At 44.1% G+C, this 27946-nt stretch overlaps 1 protein-coding gene and 1 long non-coding RNA gene across 4 annotated transcripts; one reads left to right on the top strand and one right to left on the bottom strand.

The window, feature by feature from the left end:
- Window positions 1–3366: 3366 nt before the first annotated feature.
- On the bottom strand, window positions 3367–23386 carry LOC119698019. 2 transcript variants are annotated; one of them, XR_005256034.1, is made up of 5 exons: window positions 23315–23386; window positions 18850–18943; window positions 16858–17035; window positions 8924–8987; window positions 3367–8304 (listed from the first exon to the last, which is right to left on the bottom strand). It is a non-coding gene; the product is annotated as an uncharacterized LOC119698019 (long non-coding RNA). The 2 variants fall into 2 exon arrangements; XR_005256035.1 differs by having other exon boundaries at window positions 16927–17035.
- On the top strand, window positions 3921–21138 carry LOC119698018 (C-C chemokine receptor type 8-like). 2 transcript variants are annotated; one of them, XM_038129466.1, is made up of 2 exons: window positions 3921–3962; window positions 18263–21138. In XM_038129466.1, the coding sequence occupies exon 2, from the start codon at window positions 18272–18274 to the stop codon at window positions 19325–19327; it is 1056 nt and encodes a 351-aa protein (XP_037985394.1). In that variant the 5' UTR covers window positions 3921–3962; window positions 18263–18271; the 3' UTR covers window positions 19328–21138. The 2 variants fall into 2 exon arrangements, with proteins under 2 accessions (XP_037985394.1, XP_037985393.1); XM_038129465.1 differs by lacking the exon at window positions 3921–3962 and adding an exon at window positions 14734–16073.
- Window positions 23387–27946: the final 4560 nt, after the last annotated feature.

Below are 27946 nucleotides of genomic sequence, written 5' to 3'. Positions count from 1 at the left end.
TTAAAAACCTAAATTATTCTTAAGACACTCTTTGCAATTATTAAACATATTCTTTAAAATGGTCTTAAACAGCTCCAGAAGGCAGGTGATAGAAGCATGCAGAAAACAGCAGAAAGAGACAAAAATATTATATCAGAACTGCAGTCATTAAGGCTTTTTCTACCACGTAGGGACAGTCCACAGTCACTTGGCTTCAGTGGTACTTCCAAAATAACAAGTAAATGACCGTGCTACAGTCAAATGCAGTTCAGCTGGAGAAGAGATTAGACAAATTGATGAAATACTTGATGTGACCTTCTAGTTACCTCTAGTGGCAGATCTGAATTTGTAATGCAGAGAAAACACTATTTGAAATTAAGATATTTTTGTTTCTACCCTTCATCTAGGATTTTTTAAGTCTGTCCCTGGAGGTGTCTGAGCAACAGGGTATAACTGTGTTCTTTTATGCTGAAAGAGCAATGTCTATCCTTTTTTTAATGATGGAAGAGGAAAAGTGACAAAATTTGCACCCTGGCTTGTATATACTTATAAGATGTAAAGGAAATTCAGAAATTTAAATATGGGCAAAAAAGAGGGGGAAACACTGCCTGTGTCATGGCAAATGACAGATTTGACTGTTCTGGTTTTCCTGAAGCGCTCTACAGCTTAGCATGGAGATCTTCTGATACCTGGCAAATGAAACATGACTAATTGTGGAAGTGGTTTACCTGAGTGTAGATTGATTTATTTATTATCTCTCTACCTCAAATGGCAAAGGAACACGTCAAAGAAAACACGTTTGTTAAACTTCTGAGTTTATTTCCACTTCAGAGCTGAGGAAAGCATTGACCTCAGGGACCTCTCCTACTAAAACCAGAATTCTCAATCCCAGTAGAGCTGAGGCAGAGAGTGAGCAAGCTTGAAAAATTCCTTAAAATGGCAGCAGGTTTACATCTCCTGCCACTAAGAGCCAGTCAAAAATGAAGAAAAAACAAAGTTTCCTGAAGAAAACACCACCAAAACAGCTTCTGCAACACTCCAAAGACCGGCCTTGGCCAACCCTAGGACAGGTTTTGCATCCCCTGGTGAGATGAAATATATGCTCACACCTTTGATGCAGCTGTGCAAAAGTCAGGTGGCACAGCTTAAACAGGTTTAAAGGAAAGTGAGTTCAAAACTAGTGCCTACATTTGCCAGCAATGACTGAGCACCCCATTTTGTTGCTTTAGCATAGAGAGGGAGGCATTTGAGCTGCTGGGAAAAGAAGTTAGGAAGCTTTGTTTGACCATGCACAAAATTGATGTTCATGAGCTGATCTAGCTAAAGCACTACAAAACCACGCAAATGAAATCTCAGTTTAAGTCTAGTTATGTCTATTTGTCTATTTATGTATTTCTGCACCAGCTTCTCCCTTTCTGTCATCAAAGCAAGTGAAATTAACATAAGCCACATTTGCGTTAGCCTCAGTATAACCTTTTGTATGCAGGTTTCTCTAAAACCTGCTTTTAAACTGTCTTGAAGACAAACCACCGTACTCATCTTTTCTAGAAACTTAGTCAAAGCATCCCCACATGTTCCTGGAGCAGGGACTGGTACATTTTTGTTTACTTCCTGCACTTTTACTGAAGTCAATATGAAACACCTCTGGAGAACCTCAGCCAGTGCTTTGTGCAGTAGCCCTGTTGTGGTCAGTGGAACTGCACCTGTGGGTCACTGTCCTGCTAAACTGCACTTGGAAAAAGGAAAAATGAAAAGGGAGGAGAAATATGCAAGGGTGGACTAGCATTCTGCTGTTGGAATTGGAGCCATCATAATGATTAAAAATATTTATTCTTAGTTTTACTCTTGAAATATTAAAACCAGGCAGGGAAAATCTAGGCAGGGACAATCTGGACCTTCATGTGTCTTCCTCTTCGCAATACTCCTCTTGCAATTTTAGCTCTGGCCCTCTTTTTCCCGCAAGTTGTTTTGCAACCTCTGCTCCTTGTTGCACTCTGTGCCACAACACAACAGCCCCATGATGACAATCAGGGTCTAATGCAGGATGGTGAACAGTCAGGATATTTAAATAGGGTGGGTTTTGGAGTCAGGACCTCAGTCCAGTAGCTGGTTCCCAAACCAGTTGCATTACCTCAGAAAATTTGTTTTGTTGGCTCTCTGGAAAACTCTCCAAAACTACAGCAATGCTAGAGCACAAGCTTTGCTGTGGCTGACCCAGGTTGTCCCATCTCTTCCTTCTTTGCTTAATTTGGACCATCAGAATCAGCGCTGCAGCCCCCATATCCTGTTGTTTTTTGGGGCTGTGACTGAAACTGTTCCCAGATGGCAAAAATTCCTGTAAAGATTCCCCTATTCCTCTCTTCCTGAGACACCTCAGCTTTTGTTTTGCTTTTTTTTTCTTTTCTTTTTTTTTTCTTTTTTTTTCTTTTTTTTTTGAGAAAATAGCATGTTTTAAGGGTGTCAAAAAATAACACTGCAGAATGAGCAGTTGAGAGTGAGGTACAAGGTGGGAAGACAAAGAAAGGAGTTGGGCTAAGGTGGATGGGGGGAGTTTGGCTGCTCACAGGATCGTCTGCACCCTTGGTTACCGTGACCTGGCTCAGGTTCCCTGTCCTTTGATGAGCAGGTCTGATCTTCACAGTACTTGGCCCACACAGATTTGTGTTTTGGTGATTTTATCCTGTTTTCTGGAGGGCGTGTGAGGAGGAACTGACAAGAGCTGGTAGCAGAGCAGAAGGCTTGTGCGAGTCCTGCCCGCAGCTCTGCAGAGGCAGACAGCTGCACAGCTGCCATGCCAAAAGTGGAAGCCGGGGCACACAGCCAGACTGGCTTTGCACAAAGGGGAACCAATCACATGCTGGGGGCCCAGATCCTGCTCTCTGCTTGCAGTAGGTAAAGTTAAGGGTTAGCTAGTTGCAGAAGGACAGCTCCACACCCAGCTGGCAATGGAGGCAGCAGAGCTTGATTCCTTGGGTCAGTGTGGTGCATCAGAAGAGGAAGAGACACTGGGGTACCTGAGGGCACAAAAAAAGAAATTTGGCAAGATGTTCATCCTCATTGCCTGCATTCCATTTCCTTCTCAGTACTGCAGTTACCATTCTGCTCTCTCCCTGGCTGCCTGTGGCCTCCCTGGATCTCCTCTCAGCATGCCACAGGCTTGTGCTCCATTGCTGAATCCATGATAGGGAAGGCAGACAAGCAGCTGAATGCAGGAGTGAGGGGTTGGCACGGGAATGACTGCACTCAATGGATTGTCGTCCTGTGTTGTGGAGACGTCCCTTGCTGGAGGGCTGTGGGCAGCAGAGGCCCCACCAGGCTGCATTTTGCCATAGGCTGGTGAGCCCCAGAACACAGCTGTCTGTATTCCTCCTTTGGCTCTTCCCTGAGTGCCTGTACAGCCCTTGCCATCCTGTGCTCCAGGCTGCCCCTGATGTCCTGTGGTGGGGTCCAGCAGAGATGAAAGGACTACTCAGAATAGATGGGACACAGGGAAAGAGGCTGTGCAAGTGTAAAAACCCCCAACATGTAGCTGTCTGAACTGAGGAGCTCACACTGTGTTTCCTACTCCGGCATTGCTCCAACATGGAGCATTTTGCCCGTTTTAATCGTGCACCGTGAAATCTGCAGGCACTCTAGGACCACATTCACAATTAGAGACAGAGAAGCTGGGTAACAGCTGCAGCAGTCAGGGAGACAGCAGCTCACGTAGATTGAAACATACAGAAACACTCTTTCCAGAAAACTGGACTATGTCTGACTATTTGCTTAGGGGGGGAACCTCAATGCCCAAAGGCAGCCAGTGCTGTCCCCATGCCAGCTTCCAGCTCCATCTGGGCATCCCTACAGCCTCAGGAGCCAGCAACTGCTGAGCAGCAACACCACAGCACTGAAAGCTGCTCCCTCACGGGCTGCTGCACGGGTCCTGCAGGAGCACAGCCGAGGAGGAGGAGGAGGAGGAGGAAGGCACTGAAGCAAGCTGAGAGGTAGGTAATGATCAAAGGCATGGCAATTTGCTTCACCTACCTGCACTGAGGAAAACTTTCCCAAACCCTGGCACTTTGCTACGAGGCAGCTGACCAGGGGTGGCATTTTATCTTTAGGACAGCCTGTTGTTTTCTTTCTGATGCTCCTCTGTTGTTTTGTTTTGACTCTGGGATGCCTAATTGCTGCTCCTGCAGCTGCTTTTGCACTGCCTTGGAAGAGGCTATGTTCAAAGTTGGTCACTTCTTCTTCCCTGGCTGATCACTGTATTTTTGCACCCATGGCTCTGGATAACCTGATGCAGCTCTGCAGCACCTTCTCCCCTTTGGTAATCCAGTCCCTAGAGTGCCTGTGCCAGGATGTGAAACCACAAGCATGCTGGGGATGTTTTCAGCTCAGGTGCAGTGTGTTCACACTTTGGTGATGGCCAAAGTGTGTGATCCTTTCTCTCCTGTGTAGTTCTCTGAAAACATTTCAAGTGAAGTGTAACATCTGTGTGTCCCTCACTGCCTGCAGAGTTGGCTGCTTTTTATGGCGGGCAGGATTTTCTGTCTGCATGAAGCAATTCCCTGCCCTCTGTTGTGACAGCTCAGGTAAGCCTTCTCTTTGCAGTGCAATGTGCACTCAGTGGCCACGAAGGAGCCACAGTGGGATGTCAGGGCAGCAGTAGGAAGCAGCTGCCTGCCCAGCTGCTTCTTCCCCAGAGCCTGTGGCTCAGCCCTGCACCGCACAGGGAGCCAGTCACTTTGCTGATGCTGCTGAAAACTTTTTGTTTCCTGGAAGATTGGATGCCCTTGCTTTTTGAGTAAGATTGATTTTCAGACAGAGCAGGCAGAGCTCCCTGCTGTGCCCCTTGGAATGCTTCAGGACAGCACAGCCATGCTGAAGCTGGAGCTGTGCTAACTGGAGTTACACCTGTTTCGCTAGACCAACCTCTCTGAATCCCAAATCCTTTCGAGGTTCCTCCATTATTTTTGTATTGATTGTGTGAATGTTTTTCCCGAAAAGTTTCTTGGAGGATCACCAAACACCCTTGGGATCAGCAAGATGGAGGGTGCTGAATGCTATTTCTGATAGGGTTGTGTAAGACCTGAAAGCCATTTGTGTGATCTTGTTAGCCACCAGCACCTTAAGACAGACTTAGGATTCTAGACATAAGGTTAACTAAAAACCAACTTTGTGTTAAAAGCAAGACTGGATGTCAGACTTGCAGATACTCCCAGGGCTGAATTTTAACAATCCTGGTGATTTAATGATGCTCTTTTGTCACAGGCTTTTAGAGAGTCTGGAGATCAATGTTTAATTTTCCTGTGCAGTCACTTCTTTTGTGCAAAGAGGTGTGTTTTATACCAACTGAACAGCAAGAGCATAAATGAACTCATGATGGGAGCACACTCATACTCTTGAATAGCATGCCTTATTGGGATGTACATTGTGTTAACCTCCCTTGGTTTATGTGGTCAGCTGCTGATTGATGTCTTATCACAACACCAATTCACATCTCAAAGAGCAAAGAAAACCCCAAAATGTTGTGCATTTTTTTTTAATGTGATCTCACTTTGTAGCCTTGGACTGAGGATCTATTTTATTATGTTACAGAGAAGAACTTGAAAACTTCTGTTTTAAATTTGCTTTAAATTTTCCAAGCTGAAGTGAGCCACAGCGGGAACAAACAAGAGCTGGTTTGTTCCATCTTCAGACCCATTTTGCTGATAAAAGTCCTAAATAGTGAAAAAGACAAGCTTACTTTATCCCAGCTTATGGCAACTATGATTGACAAAGTGAGGTACAAAGGTTTCCCAGTTCTGACTGCCCCCACCTTCATGCTGGGCTCTTCTTTAAAGAAAGCTGACACTATGAAGAGTTTTCCAAGTTTGGAATCACTCACTTTGCACATATTTTATAGAATAAAGGTAAAGCAAGCAGACAGAATTTTGTGTTAAGGAAACTTAAACATCCAAGTCACTATTTCTTTTGTTTTGAGCATCATTTGAGATTAAACCAAGAGCCTTCTTTTTCTTCTAAGAGTGCCTAAAGCACTGTGACTCAGCTCTTGACTTTGAGATTTCTTTGCTCTGTCCAAGAAATATGGACACATTACCATTTTTCTTGTCTATGAATTAGGTCTGGTCATGAGTTAGGTCCTCCTCAGAAAGACCCTCAAAAGGTTAATGAAACTTTTGACCTTTTACTCTTCTGCCTACCAACTTACAACGTAGAACGTCTTGAATTATTGGTCCTTGGAATTATTTGAGCTTATCAGAAGAGTCAGCAAAAAAACCCCAAAATGTCTTTTGTAAAAGGAAAAATGAGATTTTTAACTATGCAGCGGAAAAGTTCTTTTGCTTTATCCCACTCATTTGAAACCCACACCAGAAAAAAAATAAAGCTGCAGTTTGATATCAAGAAGGAAACCTGACCCACACATCTGCATACCGGAAAGTGACTCGTTCTTCTCTTATTCAACCCAGCTTCTTGCTGGATTTGTTATTTTTTGAACATTTTAGGCTGTATCTATTATCTTCATTGGGCTATGCATGTCCCACCCCAACCCACAGGAAAGGAGGATGGTGTAGGTGGTGAGAATCTGTTTTACTCTGTCTAGCTTAAGGGATCTTTCTCACTGCTGTGGTGAGAAGAGGGTAAGAAGGTGAATGCAGAAAGCAAACTCCTCTCTGTCAGTGCATGGTCAGCCAAAGCCACATTTGCAGCCCCAGGCTGCTGCTGTCAAGCCTTGCATGGCTCCCTGTAAGCAGCAGGTACTTCATTATTTGCTTGGTCTCTCGAGCAGCACCCTGCAGGATCAGGAGAGAGTTTAAACATGGTGAGCACTGATCTCTGCAGGTTTTGTACCTGCACTGCTGCCTTCAGCTTAAGACAAAACAGGGGTAGCTGATGCACAGTTGAACAGTCTGCCCTGCTTGCTCGTGGTGTGTCTGGGCACTGAGAGCAAGGACCATCCCTCTCCCCCACCACGCTCTGGCTCACAAATCCAGCACAGTAGCTGTGCTTGTTTTGCCTGCTTGCAGTGGTGTGGATGGTGGACGTGCTTGGTGTGGACAGCAAGGTGGGTCTTTGGTGTGGAAAATGAGTTCCCAAGAGCCTGGTGCCACACCTTGCTAGAGACCCCTGCCCCTGGATGTCTTGACCAGAAAGGTTTGAAGTTCTCTGACAGTGGTGAAAAGCCCCCACAGGTTGAACACAGCACGAAAGTGTGTCAGTGTCTGCATTCTGCATTGTCAAACTCTTTTAGCCTTACTATGTTCATCGCTGTGAGCTTGACCCTTACACTTCCAGCTTTTGCCAAAGACATTCTGATGCCCTCATTGCCAGGCCCTTTGACTCATCACCTCTTGTAGAGAGGGCTGAACGAACCTTGAGGTTTCCAGTACTTGGTATCTTGCACATTTCCTGCGAGAGTTGGCAGAAAAAAATGTGTTTCCTGAGATGAAGCAAGTGAAAAAGAATAGCTATGAAAATCAGACCAAAAGAACCTAAAAAACTAAGAAAAATAGTAAAGCTGTTCATCAGCTTCCTGTTTACCAGTGACTCAGATAAAGATTTATCAGTGGCGTTGCCAAGCTCTCCTCACACCTCTGCTCATGCTGCAGCAGCTTACGTGTGTGTTACCCCAACAAAACCTCTTTTTGTGCCCCTGGCCAGGGCAGAGGCCTGAAGGAGACAAGACAATGCCACACAGATTTGAGATTTTAGCCACCGCGGTCAAGACGGGAAATGCCAGATGCCCAGATTTCAGTGCATGATGCTTTCATGCTGAGAGCAGCCTGCCAGTGGCAGTTTTGAATCCAGGGCTCCTGAGTCATCAACCCAGTTTTAAACCACACAGACTTCCCCGTTTTAGGAGCATGATTCCATGGGGTTTACCTTTTTCCTTTAAAAATCTGATCAGCATCAGGAGTTTCTTCCAGAGGAGGCTCCTGCAGCATAAATGGAGACAGACACGGGCCCTGGTACCCACATGGGGAGTTTTCCACCCTGAGGCCTCCTGGCTCCTCACAGCCACTGGGCTGGCATGGTCTGAGGCCACTTGAGAAGCAGAAGTGGCACAGCCTGGCTCAGTGCTGGAACCAGAGCTGTGCCCTGGCTGCGCTGGGCAGGGTGGGGCAGCTGCAGCTGGGTGCTACTGGCGCAGGGCCACCCAGCAGCGGTGGTGGTGGCTCGTGGCCACCTTTGCTCTGAGCCAGTGGCAAGGTGTGGTGGTGAGCTCTGGGCAGCCAGTCAGCACAGGGACCCCTGATAATCCATCAGCTTGTGGCAGAGAAGGAATTATGTGCCAGTCGGTGCAATTAGAGTTGCTGGAAAGCACTAGAAGGAATAAGCAGGCTGCAGGAAAATAAAAAGAATAGGGGTTGATAGATTTGCCAAGAGGTAGCTATGTCAAATCAGCCTCAGTTACAGGCTCATGCCACCTGGCAAAGCAGTGGTATCCCACGCCTCAGAGCTAGCAAGCTTTCTGAGCACCTCAAACAGCCTTTATGTGGGTGCACAAGTGCTCAGACAAACTCCTGAGTGGTTGCCACTGGACAGGAGAGCTGCCCAGAAGGATCCTGCACCCAGAACTGCACCCTGACCTTGCAAAAACCAGCATTTGCTGCATTTTGCTGCTCTGGATGAAGCTCTGGTGCACAATTTTGCTACTTTTACACATGCCATCATATTGGGAAGGAGTACAAATGTACTGGGGGACAGGATGACTGCTTAAATTGCCCTTGACAGATGGAAAAGCCTGGCCGCAATGGGCTGCAGTGCATTAAAGACAAATGACCACTTCTCCCCATGGGCAGGGTCAGCTGAGGCCGCAGACACAGCATGGGGAAGGCAGCACTTCTGGGGAAAGCAGCACTTCTGGGGAGGGCAGCATTTCTGGGGAAGGCAGCACTTCTGGGGAAAGCATCTGGGTGCTGAAATCCAGCAAGAAAGAACTGTGAATCATCTGTGCAACCTGACTGCAGAAGAAAACAGCTACTCCAGACGACTCTTCCAGTCTGCTTTGCCAGTTTGGGGCACTGCAATGCAAAAAAAAGACTAAGAAAAATTGGACGGTGACCAAAGAAGAACAGAAACTACAATTAACAATTTAGAAAACATGACTTCAGAGGTAAAAAACATGAATTGCGAGCTGTTTAGAGTGAAGGAAAAACATTGTCTTGTAATATTTTAAAATAGCTAGAAGTAATTGTTCCTCCATGGCTAAGGTAAATAACAGGCTCAAATCATACCAGGACAGTTCCGGATGAAGACAAATTTACCAGGAGTGAATCTGGAGAAGCACTAGGATGGTTCATCAGGAGAAGCTGGAGGAAAGCAGGGACTGTAGGAGCAGGCGGAACAACTGCATAGGAAGAGTAACAGTGGGACAGTGGGACACTGCCCCTGCCTTCAAGACAGGGGACAGACTCCATGATTGCCCAGTGTCCCGTGCAGCCCTGTCTTCTGTGATTTCTCTGTTGTAATTGATTCTTGCTTGCAGCCTTCTCTGCTCTGCACCCTCAGCCAAAGCACTGTCAGATGCAAATCTCAGAGGTGCCTGTGCACTGGTGAACCAAAGATTTGGGACAGCAAAGGTTTAAAAACCTAAAGTGCTCCAGGGTGAGAAAAAAAGCATCAAGTAAGGGACAGGTGGAGAAGATTTTTGTTCTCAAAGACTCCATATGCAAGAGATGTATTTGTTTACTCCTTTGTGTCCCACAATTACCCTGTCGTAACGCTCGGGTGAGAAAATTCCACTCACTGCTGACACTGCTATGAATGAGTTACTGTGCTGGGAGTTTTGCAATGCACTGATTTCTGCTTGGGTGAAACCAAACGATTGTGCAAGGCTGCAGCTGTCAGCCATAATCCTGTGGCTTCGGTGCTGGCAGCCAAAAGCAGAGTGTGGAGCAGAGTGGGCTGGTCCAGGTCTCACCAAACACCTCCAGCTGCTTCTCCTACACAAACTCAGCATTAGTTTTTGGAGGATTCTCTGGCTCGCAGCCTTTTTTATTGCACTGAGCATCTGCTGCAGGAGGGAGAGCCAGAACAATGTCCCCAGTAGGGTTTTCTGGTGCACATTTGTACATGTCTGCATACACAAGCACTTTGTTATGGTAATACAACTCCACATTTTAGTAGAGGGTGTCAATTTTTTTTGCTGATCAAGCTGAGAAGAAAAATAAAAATTTCTGCCTGCTATCAGCAGAACAGACACATCTTAGTTCAACTGGAAAGTTTTTTAAGCTTTGAAGTTTTTGAGAAAGAAGGGTTCGAAGAAGAGGTTATTGATAAAACAAAATGCTACATTTGAAAACGACACTTTTGAAAATGAAAAATGGCAGTGTTCTGTCTGGGTCTTCTCAGAATAAAGTATTGCAATTGTTCTTCCTTTTTCTCTTGATTTGGAGGGGAAAAGTCATTCCCCGAAACAACTTGGCACTTTCAGAGATATTTTAGTCAACAAACATACACTTTTTTCATGTCAAAAAAACCCTCACTCAGAATCTTACCTGGTCACAAAGTCTCACCTCCCTTTGTACATGGGCATACAAATATGTTATTCTCCTCAAGAAAAGGAAGTGAACCATTCTGCCATATGACAGATTTTTACCTCTACACTGGCAATGGTCTGACGAAATGAATTTTCATCAAGATAATGCAGTCCTGCTGAGATGGTGTGTTGATAGCTGATGCTGACAGACCCAAACATTCTGAAAATAACTAAAGCAGGCAAGGATTCCTCAAAAGATAGCTCCTGTGTGGCATTTCCTCTTGTACCTCACAGGTGAGTGCCAGCCCTGGACATCCCAAGCTCAATGTCCCCCTTGCCCACCCCTGCTGCCCTAAGGAAGAGGGGTGCAAGGTGCACTCACTGAGGGTGCTGCAGCTGGGGAAGGGCAGTTGCTGGCAGCAGAGACACTTAGGAGAAGTTTATTGGGACAGAGAGATGGCCAGGAAGAGGAATCCGGGGTGGGACAGTCATCAAAACACTACTTGCCAAGCTGCTCCCACGCTGCAGAGAGCACACTCACCCTGACCCACCTCTGCTGCCGTCTCCTGCAAAACTGAGCTGTCCTCATTGTTTTTCTCACTAACAGTGATGACTGCTGGTATTTTACAAGGCATTTCAGCTGAACAACCTAGCATCTCTGAACATCCCATAAACCCCTATTGCAGTTAATCCTGTTTGTTTTCCTCTGCTGAACTAAGTAATCTCTTCCCTCTTCCAATATGACACAGCAAGACTTCTGAGATGTAAGTTGAGAGTGGATCTGAAAGGGAAAGGCCTCCTTTTGACTAAGAAACTTCTTTATTTTGCTGTTGAGCAAAGGCAGAGGAAAGTGATCTTCTTGGATGACAGCACCTGACTTGGCTGCTCACCGCAGCTCTGAGACAGGTGGAAGCTGAGCATCACATTGAGGTAAACGTGTCCTCCACTTTCTAGATGGGTGCTATGACAGCATGTGGATCCAGGAAATACTTAGCCTTTTCTTGGAAAATACCCTACCAGGTAGGCTCTCCCACTCTGCTTTTTTTGCCATATTTTCCTAATGGCTGCTACCAGAAAGGTGCCTCCCATCCACCTTGGTGAACAACAAGAGTGATAGCAGGGCTTATAGCCCACGCTCCTGAGGCCAAAGCAAGCTCTTGCTGGCGGTGTCTTCTGTGGCAACTACAGTTTCCTTTCTGTGCTCAAACTCAATTCATCTAGACCGTCTGCAGGAAGAAGAAATTCTTACAAGAGCAGGCATAGGGGTTTTGCAGCAGCTCAGCTGACCATCACCCCCAGGCTGAGGAACTGCAGGGATGGCACAGGATAAGGAAACCCTCTGGGACTGATGCCAGAGGCTGAGCTGGTGTGCATGGGATGTCTCCACTGCCAGTGAACATTTCTGGCTGTAGGAGATGGAAATGTGGCCATGCTGTTTGTCTCACAGCAAGATTCCTTTTGTTGCAGCATTTGCCACAGTCTTTCCATGTAACAGAGGGCTGCAGTGAAGCGTCACTTCCCTGACCTTGGGGCTCTGAGTAGTTTGGAGGAGTGGAAGGCTGCATTACTTTGATGTGCTGATCACTTTTGGGCTGCCAGTGTCTTCAGCTATATGAAGGCTTGCACTGGAGTTTTTCCCACATTGAAGCAGCTTTTCTAACAGAAGATAAAACAGCAGAAACTGCACTTCGAGTGCAAATAAAGGAATGGCTGTGGTGGCAGCTGCAAGGGAAGAGTGAGCAGTGTGGTGCACAGACACTGGACACTCCCCAGCCCTGCCATCTCTCTGGGGCTGTGGTGGCTGCTGCAGGCTGACCCTGTCAGCCACTGCCAAAACATGAGCAGACAAAACAGAAAGCTCCTCACACAGCAATATTTTTGCTATGTTTTTAAACTTGAACGGGGACTGCCTGCACCAGCCTTTTCACAAAGTGGTGATGCCATATGGCTCTTCCCTCTGGTACTCACAGTACTGAGTGGGTGCATGGACCCAAAATGGCCCTAGGCTGAAGCACCCTAGGCTGGAACACCCACAAAAAGTTGTCTCTGTTTTGCTGTAAGGTATTTCTCTCCCACAGGAAATCCCATAGGAGTATAGAGAGTATTACTAGCCCTGGTATTAGGGACCGGCTAAAATTGAGCTGGAGGGACACTGCAGGACAGCAGTCAGGGCTCCTGGAGAAGGAAGCTCTAGGTGGATTTTGTCTAGGTTTTTAACAAGCAGATTTGAGAACTTGCTCCTCAGCTCCCATCCAGCACCTCGGGAACATCCTGAGGCCCTGGAGAGGATTGCCTGGTGCCTGCTGTCCTATCCCTGAATATGAGAGCTCCCGGGTCATGCATTCCCTTTAGACATTTAACCAAGGACCATATTTCTGTCAGACTAGCTGCCTGTCTCTCCTCCTACAGCAAGCCTGGTACACAGCCCCAGTGCCCCAGCAGCAAACTCATTTGAGCCCAGGGGGGTAAAAATTGCTGTCATATGGCTGTACTCTTTTTAGGTGAGAAAATCCTCTTTTCCCCTGGCCATGTCTTCACTAGGTTATCTGTATGTATCAACTACATCCTTTCCATGATCTTGCTTTACCACACTGAGCCCTTGCATTGCTTGTCCTGCCACCTTGCAGCCTCTCTGCACCTCTTTCCGCCAGATTTTAGCACTTTCAAGTGCAGATGGCCTTTAACGTCTGTGCTCCTATCTTACCACTCTTGCTGGTTTACCACATTTTCTTTGTTATCTTCCTCACGTGAACTGCAAGGGGCTGTGTGTTGGCTTGGTAGAAAATTCAAGTTTGACTGTAGCCCCTGTGTAACTCAGGGCTTGGTGTTTGCTACTTGCAGACTGAAAAAGTGTTGGGAAGGATACAAGTCATTACAGCCTGGCTCACAGGTGATATGAAGGAAATTGGAAATGTGTACCTCTCCTCCTCCCTCCACCAGCTATTTTCCTCTGAGCTTTCAAGGAAAGTTCAGCACACCTGCATCTTGCAGCACCCCATGTCTGTGAACACGCTGGTGGTTATTTATCTCTACTGCCCTTCCGCCCAGCAAGGCTCTGTGTGCCCATGTCCCTCTTGGATTGCCTGTAGGAGAGCCAGTAGGGCTCAGCATGGGAAGAAGAATAAAATCTATCTGTGGGTTTTTCCTGTCCCCCAACATAGGCATCTCCTATTAGTTTTCATCATTGTAATTATGTCCATTTCAGCCAACATCATAATTATCGTCTCTTCTGTTCTCAAGCTCACCTCTGTAGGTTTTACCTCACACCCACCCTCACACCTGCCGGTCAGAACCAGCACCTTTCCTAAACTCATCTCTACTCCATTCCTTTCACTGCTTTTGACTGATGACATCCTCTTCCTCCTTTCATGAATTCTCTGTCTTTGCTGAGAAGAGCTCAGGTTCTGGCTGTATTTCAGGAACACCAGCCACCACAGAAGCAGTTGCCGTCACATAAACCTTCCTGAAAGCCAGGCAGGGCCAGGGACTCACACCTGTATGTCACTTCCCAAAACACAGCAGAGCTACTCTTGGAAATGTTGCATCAGACTCCATAATTCTACCGTTTTCTCCAAAACACTGGCACCACCACAATTTTTTCCTCCCTCTCCTTATTACCAAACTGCTATCCATGTGCCTTGGTGTGCCCAAAGCACAGCAACCAGCCCAGCCATCCTCCAGCCATATCAGTCACCAGCCCTGCTCACTTCTCCTTTAGCTTTTGCTCTCTTGAATTCAAGCTCTTTTCCTCACCTTTTAGGTCATCTGCATCTTCTCACTTGCTCCAATTTTCTCCAACTCACGGAGCATTTCCCTACTGCCTCTCCCAGTTTCGTGCCTCCCTTTTCCTGACTGTGCAGAATTGTGGCTGGTAAAAGTACACAGCTAGGAGATTTCCCAATTAAAAATATGCATTTTGAATGAATTGAAATATTTTTGCAAGATCATAATTTATGATCAGCAGAAAATAACTCAAGAAAAAATACAAGATTTTTTTTTGATTTTAGAATATGTACTAATGTTTTAAAATGCAGAAATGTTTTATGCCTTTATTGGTTTCATGTCAAACTATTGTGGTTTTTTTATATGTGTTAACAACTTATCAATCAAACTAATGCAAAAAAGCATAGGATGGAAGAGGAGACCTCTTTAATTTATTAATGTTTTGTTCCTAAGAAATAATGAAAGCTGACCTTATTGATTTCTAAACAAATATAAATAAACCTAATTCAAATAAAGCTACATTATGTCATACCGTGTGTCTGTAACACCAGGACATACTACTGACATATTATTAATCATATGATTAATATCTAGAGAATACAATAAAGTAAAGCTCTCTTGCAACAATTTTCAAAAATTAATTCTGGAAAAAATATAAACAGAATAGGAGGAGCTTGTCTCTCTTGTGTAATAAGACCAGTTAGGTACTTGGAGGCAGGATGATGCCCTGGTCACTGTTAATATTTTGAATACCTCATTACAGGACAGGTTTTTTCTGACTGTGCTCCCAGCTAGTGCCAGGTCCTTCATGACATTACTCCTTTTTTCCTCCAGCCTGTTTTCTCACTTTTCTTTTTCTTTTCCCCTGCAGTATTTAGCTTTTCTTCTCTTTGAGACTCTTTCACTACTCACTTATGCAACAACAATCAGTGACCTGTAAAGGTACTTTGGGCTGGAACTGCAATCAAAGAACATCCAAATAACTTAGGTAAAAACCCTGTTTTGGATCTGCCACATACTCGTTTGGGACCTCTTGAGTGAACCTCTGCTATTCCCTGTGTTCTTAAAAGTCAGGAAAATTGTGCCTGTTGAGATGAATAGATAAAAAGTGTATCATTTGTCTGACTTATAAAGCACCACAATGTACAATTTTAGTGTTCCACTAAACATAAGCAATTTAAAGCAACTGAATAAAATACAAAATATCAAACCTGTCTTTGCTTCAATATTTTGTCCTTTTCTATCCTCAAGTTACTAAAATAAACTTGAAAAAACCCAAGCAAAGAAAATTAATTACTCCCACTAAATAAGGACTGATGAAAAAAATATGGCTAAGTGGTATCAGTAGTTTTGAGTTCTTCTTTTGCTCAAAATGCTGATGAGTTTTTAATGGGGAGGGATATAAACAGACTGCAGGATACAAGTTGTTACTAGCTGAAGAAAATGAAAAACTAAAATAATTCTAACTAAAACTGGAAATTATGTATCAGCTTCTGCAAAAAGCTGCAAATTTATTAGGTGATGGAGACATAGGAACTTTTAAATTTTTCACTTAAATGAGGTGAAGCTGTGAAGAAAGGCGTTTTAGAAAACACGTTCAAAGGAGTGTTACCCATTACTGTGTTAAAAAAGAGAGATATTTGATCTTTGTTTCGCAGAAGGTGCTTGATACCCCCCTCACTCTTTTCCTGTTTACCACAGATACAAAATTTTCTATTTGTCCCCAAGCCTATCCTGTGTCTGGCAGCTGCCCATTTGACAGCTGCGTATCACAAAATCTCAGCCCTCTGCACGAGTGAAGTGAAAGCGAATTAAACCTCCTGGACACCCCTGAGCCCAAGCAGAAGGGCACAAGGAGAAGGGGGCCAGGGCCATCTGAGAGAGTAGAGGCTTCCTACTGTCAGAGGTAAAGTTCATCTATATTCAATGCGCTGTTACTGGGCTGACCGTGGCAACCAGGGGACCTGCAGCAGCCACCTCTCCCTTGATACTTTCCATAAAACTGCTTTTTCAGTCGGACTGTTCTGCTGAGTGATGTGGAAAGGGGGGAAAATGGAAAATGCCGTGGCCTGGTTGGGAGCTGTTGAAGGCATTACTGGTGTAAGGGTAGTCTGAAGTAGAGTATCTCCGGTCTCTGTTCAGCCCAGGAAAAACACTTGAATTAGGCTGGAAGTAGATGGTTTTTAGCTACACATCTTGATTTATGTATCTCTACATATCTATCTACATGTTTATAGATCAATATATCTATAACAAAGTATTCATTATTTTTTGACTACTTTTTAGGTTTGGTAGTTGAATCTATGCACTGCTTTTAAGAGGTCCTTGACAGACAATTAAGAAGCGAGAGCCAGTGCTGCATCACTAAGTCATGATGCAGTTTCACACATCAAAAGCATTAGCAGGAAATATTTTCTACCTTTATCTGTTGCTGCAAGAAGAGTCACATTATCTAGTCACTCACCAACTAAATATTTGAAGATTTGAAGATTTATGCCTTATACAAAGTTAAAATTAGTAATGCAGATGTCTTAGCTACAGCTAAGAGCTCAATATAGTAGACAATTACACTGTCGATGTGTAATTGCAGTTGCAGCACGGCTTTTCTCTCATTATTTGTTATTTCTGAACAAGGAATTCTGTGGGGTTGAATGCTGCACTTGTAACAGTTTTCTCTGCATTGCACTTACCAATTGAAACCGTTCTGGTGCCCCAAGGAAAGCTGAGGCTGGTCAGTGAGGCATGAGCAGCATCCATACCTGGAGCAGAGGATGGACACTGGCACTCCTCTGGGCTGTATGTACAGATCGTTCTGTTCCCCTCACAGGTGGCACAGCCAGGCAAGAAGGGGTGAATTGTGATTCCTTCCTATCAGTACAAAAAGTTTTCATTGTTCTCTCTCATTTTGTATCTCCAGGCAGCAGTCTTTAATTCAGGAGAGCACATAATCTACTTCTATAGAATTATCCCCTCCATTCATGTTATTGATTCATTTTAACAGCAGTGATTATTACAAATTATTCTTCCTTCCAGGAAACTCTGTGTCTTTGAAGCTCTTTCAAGATGTGGTCAGCCTGTAAGCAGGTGCAGCAGAGGCGCAGCACAGCCTAAGCTTTCAAATGTCTTAGCAGTGAAAAACCAAACTCTTTTGAAAGAATCATCACTTCTTAAAACGTGAACACTCAAGTCTGGAAACCCGATCCGCTTTTATAGGGGTCATGAACTGACATCTGAAACAATAAAAAAGTTGGCTAAAGCACTGACTCACTCTTGGAGAGCATGTCAAATTATTTTACTATTTTGAGGCTGCCTTCATAGCAATTCTTCAGATATGAGAGAGAGGAGCCACTCCTGCTAATGTTTTGGTTTTCTCTATGCTAAAAAACTGAAGTTGGACAGAACAGGCAGGAGCACTGAGCTGCTGTTTTGTGGCAAAAGGTACAGCCAAGCCGCCCACCAGCTGCCCTGGAGGTTGGTGGCAGCTCAGAGCTTGGCACTGCAAGTGTTGCTGTGCAGCCCTGTGAACTCCTTGTTGCTGCGGAGCTGCATGCAATCCTGGACTCACCCATGGAAAAGTAGCTTGCGTGTGCCAGTACCTAGCCCTGATCAACTCTGCTAAAAATGAGGTTATGCTGCTTGGTGACAGCTTCATCAGGCAAAACACTTTTATGAGGGTCTTTATGCTACAAGAAAAAAGTTTCCCTGCCTCAGGAAGCACAAGAAAATTGAGATCCTTAGATCATATGCAGGATTTGGGGATTTTGTTATCATCATGACTACTCACGGACCTGAATTTTTTCCCTGTCATTGTAATGGTGAGGGGCTGGTCCACTGGCACTAAAGCAGTTTCAGGAAAAACAGAGAGCATCCCAGAGCTCACACATGTGTAGGAGAAATCAGCAGGCTGCAGGGTAGCCCTGTGGGTGGTACAGCTGTTCTCATCCAGCCAGTGAGACCAAAACTGCATTTTGTAGTCCCCCTCTGCCTGGAGGCTGACCCACAGGCTCAACACAGCCCACACAGAAGCAGAAACCATGGTGGGAGTGCTGTGCCAGGACAGCCAGATATTTCTAACCCTTTCTCTTTCCTGCACAGGTACCTGAGATGAATCCCACCAGCCAATTCGTTGGCACAACAGAATATGACTATGGATACGATGAAAACACTGATCCGTGTAACGAAGGAAACAACTTTCGCAGGTTTAAATCCCTCTTTCTGCCAATTCTTTACTGCCTTGTGTTTGTCTTCTGCCTCCTGGGAAACTCCTTGGTCCTCTGGGTTCTCTTGACCAGGAAAAGGCTGACAACAATGACTGACATCTGCCTGCTGAACCTCGCTGCCTCTGATCTCCTCTTTGTTTTGCCTCTCCCTTTCCAAGCCCACTACGCTTCAGACCAGTGGGTTTTCGGCAACGTCATGTGTAAGATAATGGCTGGCATTTACTACACAGGTTTTTATAGCAGTATTTTCTCTATAACCCTCATGAGTGTAGACAGGTACATAGCAATTGTCCATGCTGTCTATGCCATGAGGATACGGACAGCCACTTGTGGTGGAATTATCAGCTTGATCCTGTGGCTGGTGGCTGGCTTGGCTTCTGTACCCAACATCATGTTCAGCCAGGAGCTGGAGATCGAGCAGGCTTTGCAGTGTGTCCCCATGTACCCCTCAGGTGACAATACCTGGAAGGTTACTTCTCAGTTTGCAACCAATATCTTGGGCCTCTTGATTCCCTTTAGCATCCTCATTTGCTGCTACACTCAGATACTAAAAAACCTGCAAAAATGCAAAAACAGGAACAAGGTCAAGGCGATCAAGATGATCTTCATCATCGTCATCGTCTTCTTCCTTTTCTGGACTCCTTTCAACATTGCGCTGTTCCTGGACTCTCTGCAGAGCCTGCACATCATCAATGACTGCAAAGCGAGCTCCCAGATAGCACTGGCCCTGCAGCTGACAGAAACCATCTCCTTCATCCACTGCTGCCTGAACCCCATCATCTACGCCTTCGCTGGCGTGACATTCAAGGCCCATCTCAAAGGACTCCTTCAGTCCTGTGGTCATGTCCTCTCCAGCCCTGCCGGAGGTGCCGGGGCTGGACAGTCATTTTCAGCACCCACTCAGCACTCTGGCTGGTCTGACGGTGCAGGGGTCCTGTGAGCACACCTGAGCCACCTTCTGCTGGTGTGAGGGGCTGGCCGAAGGTCTGCTGCAGCCCTGGAGGTTGTACCATGTGTGCAGCATCCCCTGGGAGGTGCAGTATGCCTGTGCCTCCTGTTGGGATACGCTGTGACCTGCCACGTAAGAACTCGTGACATCGATTTCCCAAGAGAGCCACTGCATTTGTGAAATGGTGACCATACATTGCCACAGAATAATTTTAATTAAGTTTTAGAGCTCCTTTAGTACACTTCAGCAAGCAGACTGCTTCCTCTAGTATCTATTTTCTCCTCTGATCAAAGCGTCGCTTCTGCCTCACCCCCAAGTGTGCTGTGCCTCGTGGAAGCTGAATCCCTATATCCCTTGGACAAGTGTGTGACACACCTCTGGAAAGTGGGAAGTGGACAGGCATGGGATTGCCTCATATTGCAAAGAGGGAATCACCTCAGACACTGTCACAGTTTCCCCTTTGCCTCAGCTCCCAGACTATAAAGCTCCACAGCTCAACACCCTGCTTGTGTGGGATGGTCCCAGGGGCATAGCCCTGGAATCCTTGGAACTGCTGTCACCCAGAGCAGCCTTTGGTAGTGATGCCTCCAAAAATACCACAGCAATGGCTCCAGATGGCCCCTATACTGGTCACTCATGGAAGCTCCTACACTTGAAAACATTGTCCTCAGAGCAAGTGGGGGCTCTGCATCACCTCTGGAGCTGTGGGAGCTCCAACTCTGTGCCTCCAGCACTCGCTGCTAAATATAACCATCATAAAACCCCCTATAGCAAAGCAGGCTCCTTCTCTTTTTCCAAATGTCTTCATTTTCTGCCATTTAAAAAATGCTTTCTTTGAATAAACATTAGCTACACCTTTTTTTGTCTTGGTTCTTGATAGTCTGCCTGATGACTCACAAGCCTCGATTAGAATAAGGAAACTTTGAGTTTGAAAATTTTTGAGTGGGTATCACATAAATGCATATGATGGAATTGAGAGGCATCCTGAAGTTCTTCAGCAAAATAGTCTCATCTCCATTTTTTTTGCTGAGGAAGCTTTGTTCTCCAAATCCCAGTAAAAATTCACAGGGAAAAAAATAACATTTATATTGAGGTAGAATTACTGCAAACACATTTTTAAAAGTTACTCAAGAGAACACCTGAAATCAGGGAAAACACACCCTGGATATTGTCAAAGATTTTCTTTTTTAAGGTATTAAAATTTTAAATATTTTCCTAATTTTACCTTTCCTTCTGAAAATATAATTTCATCTTTTTATCCTTCCTAAAAATTAAAAAAGAAAAAAAATAAACTTGGTGCCAAAATATTCTTGCTATTTACTATATGGTAAAGAAAATACTTCTTTATTTTATTATAGATAGCATAAGTAACATTTCTAGGCTTTATTCCCCAATGGATAAGAAATGCCCGGCAACTCAATTATTATATTGTTTTACTTCTCAGAAAACTTCTATTTAGAAACAAAGCTCTCTCTGCATTTCTGTGGGTTTTTTGGACTGCATAGGGACTTTAATGATTGAAAAGAAACATGGGCCAGCATCTCAGGTCAGGTTATCTTCTCTCTGTGGCCAGATTTCGGAGTTTGGATGAAAGTATTTCTGTTTAAAATATTCAGTGACACTAACCATCATTTCTCCTGTTGATTTTTCAGATTAGGAAGGGACAGGAAACAGAGCTTATATTGCTTTAACTGATGTTTTGAAAAGAAGGGATAATGAAAATATTGTGTGACCAGCCCTCACCCACTGGCACTTCCCTAATGAGCAGTAAGATTCTCTCCAGGTTACAAGACAAGTGTCAAACTCTGGTTTCTTTTTTTTTTTTTTTTTTTTTGGTGCACCTTCTACTAAAATAATGCTCTGTGTGTGTAAATGCAGTAGCAGAATTTAGCCCAAATTATATGTGAAGCCTTAACCAAAGAGCAAAAAATGTTCTTTGCTGGGTTCACTGAAGAGTTCTCCCCGCAACATCTTTCACTGCTGTATTTTAGTGTGTTTAAGTGGTGTTTAAGAATTCAGGAGTGTAGATATCTGCCCAAGCACAGCCAATCTCTCACAGCCCAGACTGCAGATTCTGAGGACACTTGTCCCTACAGCAGGCTCCTCCTCTGTAAAATGTGTCCGTGAAAAGGAATAATACATGTAGGTATTTTGCCCCTTTTGTTGTAAAAACTACCAAAACAAAGACCAGAGACACAAGTACACCCAGCATCACCCCAAAGCACCTCTACATAGCAGAGCACCCAGAAGCATTGTGCCTCTTCTCTAAACATGAACTTTAATTTGTAATGGTTTGGACCACAAGACATTACGCTACTCTTCTTATATGTGATGGAAAGAATCTATGGAGACACTAAACAATGTTAAAAAATTTTTGCACTTATGTGCACTGAAAGAGTTCTAGAAAAGAGCATTACATTCACAGGATAATAATAATAATAATGAGCTGGTAGTGCCATTTCTTCAATTATATATATAAATTTTTAGGCAGAAACTTGTCAACAACAATCAACTTTTCTCTGCAGGCGTAATAATCTTGGAATAAAGCAGGCAGCAGTTGCACTATTTCCTCAGTTTCAAGGTTCTAACACACAGTAAAATTGGTAAAAGAAATTTTGCAACCAACTCATAACCCGATCAGTTAGTTTTCCTGTGCTGAGGTGTTGTCAGCTGCACATACCACTGCAAAAGCACCAAGTAACAGTCGGGTTTAATGTCACCTGGGTTTCCTGGGGCTTGGTGTGATACTGTGAATATATATGTCAAAATATATAGCTCAGTCTCATTCCACTAAATTAGTGGAAATGTGATCACTGTTCAGAAGAGGATGGAATAAGGAAATCATTGCTGTTTGTAGAGCAGATATTCTAACGAGATGTTGCACATCTAAAGCAATTATTGGTTCTCCAGAGACCAAGCTGTGCTGAAACCGTTGATACCAGATTGCCAGTTAAACTACTGAATACCACTTTTCACATTTAGTAACACTTCCCTACCTGGTTCTGAACTCTGTGTGTCCTGAAGGGCTTGAACTTTCTGGCTATTGATTTTCATCTAACATATTTCACTGACTTTTCTGTCTCATGTTTCTCTGTCCTTTTGTAGCATGATGCCTGTGGCACTGTAACCTTACCCAGGTCTGACCTTACTCTACTCCAAGGCCTCTTGGCCAAATGTGCACCTCCTCCAAAACACCTCCCAGACCTTTAAAGTAAGTGAAGCATACTTATACTGTGCAAAGCACTGCAAAGGAGCACTGACAGTTAGAAAAGCAAAATAATGATGTGTATTGTGGTGCTATTTGTGATTCCTTCTGGCTTTTCTCCAGCCTATGATTGCCAAGTTCAGAGCGTTCACAGTGTTCCTCAGTTCTCTTGACTTACCATGGGATAGCCCAAACTTAAGAAGGTGTGAGACTGAATTTCAGATGTCCTCCATTTTGCCCACCCCCCACACTAGGGTTATGAGAAACCTGCCACATGTTTTAGATCCACCACTGAATTCAGTGTGGCAGGATACAGCGCTCATTGGGAAATTCCCAATATTTCCGGGGCTTGACATCAGAGTTAAAAAGATCCAGGTAAGGATTATGTATTACCTCCTTCTCTTATTTAGTTTCCAGTTATAAAGTAGGATAGCTGGAATAGCCAAAATCAATGACATTGCTCATTTGTGGCCACAGACTGTAACTATTTGTAGTCTTTACACTAGAATCTTGGCTACAGAAATACACCTCACACCACCTTCTGCCTCATACCTTGTGTGGGTTTTGCTCTTCTTAATTAAAAATATGTTATAACCAAAATACATTATCCAGTGCAAACCCCAAATGCATTAATAAATTAAACCAGAAGTGAGATACAAAACTTTCTGTGGTTTGCAATTTCTGCTGAAATGACCTCATAATGCCGCTAAGTTCCGAAGCGTGCCTAACTATAACTTTCTTTAGGAACCCAAAACTCTCAGAGGTCTGCTCACCCCTCCGGTGGCCCTTAGATGACTCCTGTGCCCAGCTGCTTGCTCTCTCTCTTTCTCTGTCAGCAGTTCCTTTCCTTCTCTTGGCCTGAAGAAGATAATCAGGTGTCCTCTCTCATCCATCCCAGGGCACTGCAGTGTCAGCTGGCCAGTCTAGTCTCTCCCTCTAGTGACTCAACCTGCTCTCTTCCTTCACACTGATTCTCAAGCTAGCTGACAAACTGTTTTCACTTGTCACAGTGTTCTGACACAGATTCCCCAGGTTGTGGCTCATGTCCAGAACCTTTGGCCTTAATTTTTTTAAGCTTCTTTCTCAGGCAGAGAAAATGTTAGGTTATACCTCAGGAGAGACTCCCTGGTTTCAGATTAAAAAAACACAAGCTGGGGGGGCTTAGACTTCCCTGAGAGTCTTTTTAGTGAGATGTGTGGAGGGAGGGAAGTTGGGAGTGCCAGTGGTGAGCGCTTGTAAGCATTTGATGTTTAATGCATTTAACATTTGAACAACTAGGAGACAAGAAATGGTCCCTGAACAGTGTGAAAAACAGTAATAGACAGTGGATTTCTCCAATATCCAATGGTATTGAAAATACAGTGTCACTTGATGAAGTCTTATAAAATGGAGCACTAGTGTACAAGATTAACTCCCCAAACACGCCAGTGATAGTTATGTTTTGAGATTTCAGGTGAACCCAAGTGCACTTTAGGCAATGAAAATACTTTTTTTTCCCCTAGGATTCATGTAGGTCTTTATGTGGGCGTTTATCTCAGCATACTTCAGTACAACTGAGGCAGAAGTATCAGTTTTCCTTTAAATTATCTTACTTACACAGCTTTTTTGTTGAAGTTATTTTCATCACTTACTTGTGGTTTGCTTTCATCTTAACACTTACACAATCTTTCCAAGAAGAATGACAAACTAGTTAACATGTGCTAAATGTAAAACAACTCCTGCAATGTGATCTGAGAGCTTTACAAATACAGATGGACTTGGCTTCCCATCACTCTTGCTGAGACTGTTTTGCACAGTGGCACAAACAGCCTACCTAGAACCATTCAACCGACAGCAGGTATGAAATATCTCCCTTGGGACAAAGTTGTAAGTTAGTTTTCCCATTCCCACTATGAGACAGCAATTAGTACTGCCTTAAAAATATATATATATATATATATAAAAAAAGGAGATAAAGAGGATGCAATCTACCACAGTATAGAAAATACCACAGTCATCCTTTTTTGCTGAGGATGGAGAAGAATTTGAAGTCTATGGTACTACAGACCGTGTGTGGTTAGTTTGCTGTGGACTGTGGAAAAAAGATTTGATGACTTACCTGAAGCCCTGTGTATTCTTCTGTTTTCTCTATAGAAGTTACAAAGGAAGTGGTGTCTCCACCCATAAATAAAACATGTCAAAGATGACGGACATCAGATTCATTATGTGTATAAGTTGTTGTTGTTGTGTGGCTACCAAGCTGGCTTCAAGCTGCTGGCCTCTCCATGGGGAGTTTTCTCAGAAATACAACAGGGTCTCCTAGACAGGCACACAGGAGTGTGAGGCCAGTCTCTGAGAAGTCTGAAGAGCCATTTGTGTCTTTCAGGTTCTGTTTCACTGAGCAGTCCTGCAGATACCTGAGAAGCAAAATCAGGCAAGACTTGCATTTCAGAGATGCCAAGTCCTGTGCCACAAATAATACTGGAATCTGCTGGCTTATCACAGGACAGGCACAAGTTCCATCAAAACAGTGAGACACTTAGAGGTGATTTTATCCTACCCACCCCAGAGTAACTAATTCTAGCACACAAATTAAGCACCTTCCCTTTCTACTTACACTAAGATCTTCATAGATAGCCTCTGCTGTGGTGATCCTCATGTTCCAAGAATCAATGTGAAGATCAAGAACCAGCAGCCGCAACAGATGAGAACCCTGCTCCAGCACAGCATTTTGCTTTGGAGAAAAACAGCTTCCAAACCAGGTTCCACAAACTAATGTATGCTGGCAAAATGGACATAATTGTATTGCTTCACCGCATAAATGTGCTGAGAAGGCAAATACAGTAATATCTGTGAAGGACTCAGAGGTTAGCCTGATAAAATTAGAGACATGATCATGAGAGAAAAGCAGAATTCTATAGTTCAATAAGGGCCTGGATAATGTGCATTAAATAGGGCCTGCTCCTGCACTGTAGTGATGTGCAAAAAAGAGAACCCCAAATAACCAGTCCCTCAGCTGGGAGGGTGCCTTCTGCCAACTGAGCCAAGCATTGTGACAGGGGACTGAGCACCACAATGTTTGTGAGGAGAGGTTAACATGAAGGGCAGATTGCATTGATACATCCTTGTGTCATTGTTCTGTGAGTAATGCAGAATATCTTAAGAATATATAGATCTCTGACTTTACTTCCATCTCTGTGGCCAAGTCTTACTCCTCCAAGGCTCTTGAAGTGCCCTAAAGCTCTAAGGAAGTACTGTGACACCTGAGCAGCCAATGGCAACTTGTATAAGCCACCAACAGAAACTGTTCTGCTTTTATGTATGTTCCTACCCTCCCCAAAACACAGTTTTAGAACACCTGAATGGTTATGAGGATGTAGGGGAAGAGGAGGACAGGCTTTGCAGCCCTACTTCTGGCCATGATAGGTAACACATGGAGTTTTCATGGGCATGAGCAGAGTACAGTCTTCAGAGTGCCATAAATTTGTTCCAGCTTCTGGGTGCATCACCACCTGGACTGGTCTTTAGATCTACCTTTGCTCTATTCCTCTTCAGCGTTGGAAGTAGACAGCATTATCAGGCTTACCTGCTAAAACATCACCTTGGCCCCAAGGAACAGCAAAACAAAAATATTTGACTTGATGTTTTTCCAAAATAAATGGTTTCTCATCACCAAAAGCCCTGAAGTTTTCATTCAAGTTACCTGAAAGTTTTATCAATGCACAGGTCGGCTGTCTATCCCGAACTTGTCATCTAAGGCTGTTTATATCATTAAAGAGAGCTCCCTACATAAGGTGATTGATTCCAGCCTAAGGTGGAGTTACTGAAAACAGTTTGCCACCCTCTGCAAATACCTACCTCTGTCCCTTGACTAGAGAGGGATCCCTTAGATTAGCTGGCCAACTACAAACTAAGGGTGGGAGAGACGATTCCTGCAGCCTACACCTTCCAGTTTGAAGGAGCTGGGAAAGAATTCCCAACTAACAGACCTTGCAAAGGCGTGCTTTGTGCTCCTCCTTGTGCTCAGCCAAAGTCGAAACTTGAAGACAGTCAAGTAATCCCTGTAAACTTGAAGACAGTCAGCAAAATGTCTGATGCAAGCAGCTGTGGGTGAGGGTGCTCGAGAGGAGTCTGCAGCACAGGTCTCGTTAAGATGTTTATTGAATTCCTCTTTTAGCACAAAATATCACTTTGTTCAATTTCATCATAAGAAATGGCTGAAGCACACTGGAGCAACAGGAAACCAACTCCCTCAGTATGCACCTTCCCTCATGCTGTCCTGCTTGGCCTGAAATTCTTGAACAGGCACAGGGACTGAAGTCAGCATTTCTCCTTCCATGGAAAGCCTAGAAAATGAGATGAACTGCAAGGCCATCTCTTATCTTTGCTACAGGCTAACTGGCATATAGCTGAAGACCAGTCATTTCTGTTTAAGTAATTTGGTTGGTAATATTACCAATATTTTACCCATTAGCGACCTATCTCCAGTATCCCCTTCCCTCCACAGGAAAAGATACTTAAAGAAAAAAAGAAAATTATTTCAGTGCCCTTAAGTGTATCCCCACAGCCTGACTTCAGTATGCACATAACTGTGGTATTCACATTCTCTGAACAGAGAGAGACATAATCCTCTCTCCCAGGATTTTTCCTGGGGAAGGCAGTGAGAAAGCTCAGAGAAAGAAGAATGAAAACAGTGCTTATCACTCTTGCTGCTCCTGTAGTTTGGCACATGTGGAATGTGTTATGGAGATTATTTACCAAAAGGGATTTGTTAATTGGACTCTGCTGATGGTTGTTTGGACTGATTGACCAGCTGAGTCAAAGCTGTGTCGTGACTGGTAAGGGTCATGGGTTTTTCTTTAGTAGTGTAGTATTAGTATAGTAGTAATATAATATAATATAGCTTAATAAAGCATTTGTTCAGCCTTCTGAATCATGGAGTCAGAGCACATTATTCCCTGGCTGGGGGCACCCTGCATCAATACATAACATTGTATTATAGTCACAAAAAGCTAGTTTTCTCTTACACTCAGTAACTGATGGAGTAATATAAGCACATCATGGTTTGATTCCCCTGCTTTAGTTCTCTCAGTGGTGCTGTTGTGACAGCTTGTAGAAAGCTCCAGATGAAGTAAGACAATTTTGTTGCAGACATTCTTCATTCTTTTTTGCTTCTTCCCTTTGGTGAAGCAGTACTTCCCTATTTCTAGAATTTCAATGGATTAGCATGCCGAAGTTTCTGTACCCTTTTCTTACTGCTCATTATAATTTTTAATGGAGATGGAGAACCTAATTTTAAATGGCAATCTTTTCCTGGCAATGTCTCTGACTTTGGGAGACTTTTCCCCCACTGCTTCTATCTCCTAGGAAGTTATATGAATTAGTTAATGTTTATAAAGCCCATTAAACCCATACAGGAAAGATAC

The sequence above is a fragment of the Motacilla alba genome, chromosome 2 (genome assembly GCF_015832195.1).
Source record: "Motacilla alba alba isolate MOTALB_02 chromosome 2, Motacilla_alba_V1.0_pri, whole genome shotgun sequence".
In the NCBI taxonomy this organism is placed as follows: domain Eukaryota; kingdom Metazoa; phylum Chordata; class Aves; order Passeriformes; family Motacillidae; genus Motacilla; species Motacilla alba.
Note: the sequence above shows the minus strand (reverse complement) of the source record. Positions and strands in the feature narration are given on the sequence as shown.

Coding starts and splice junctions, on each gene's coding strand:
- LOC119698018 (XM_038129466.1), top strand. CDS start 18,272: ATGAATCCCACCAGCCAATTCGTTGGCACAACAGAATATGACTATGGA.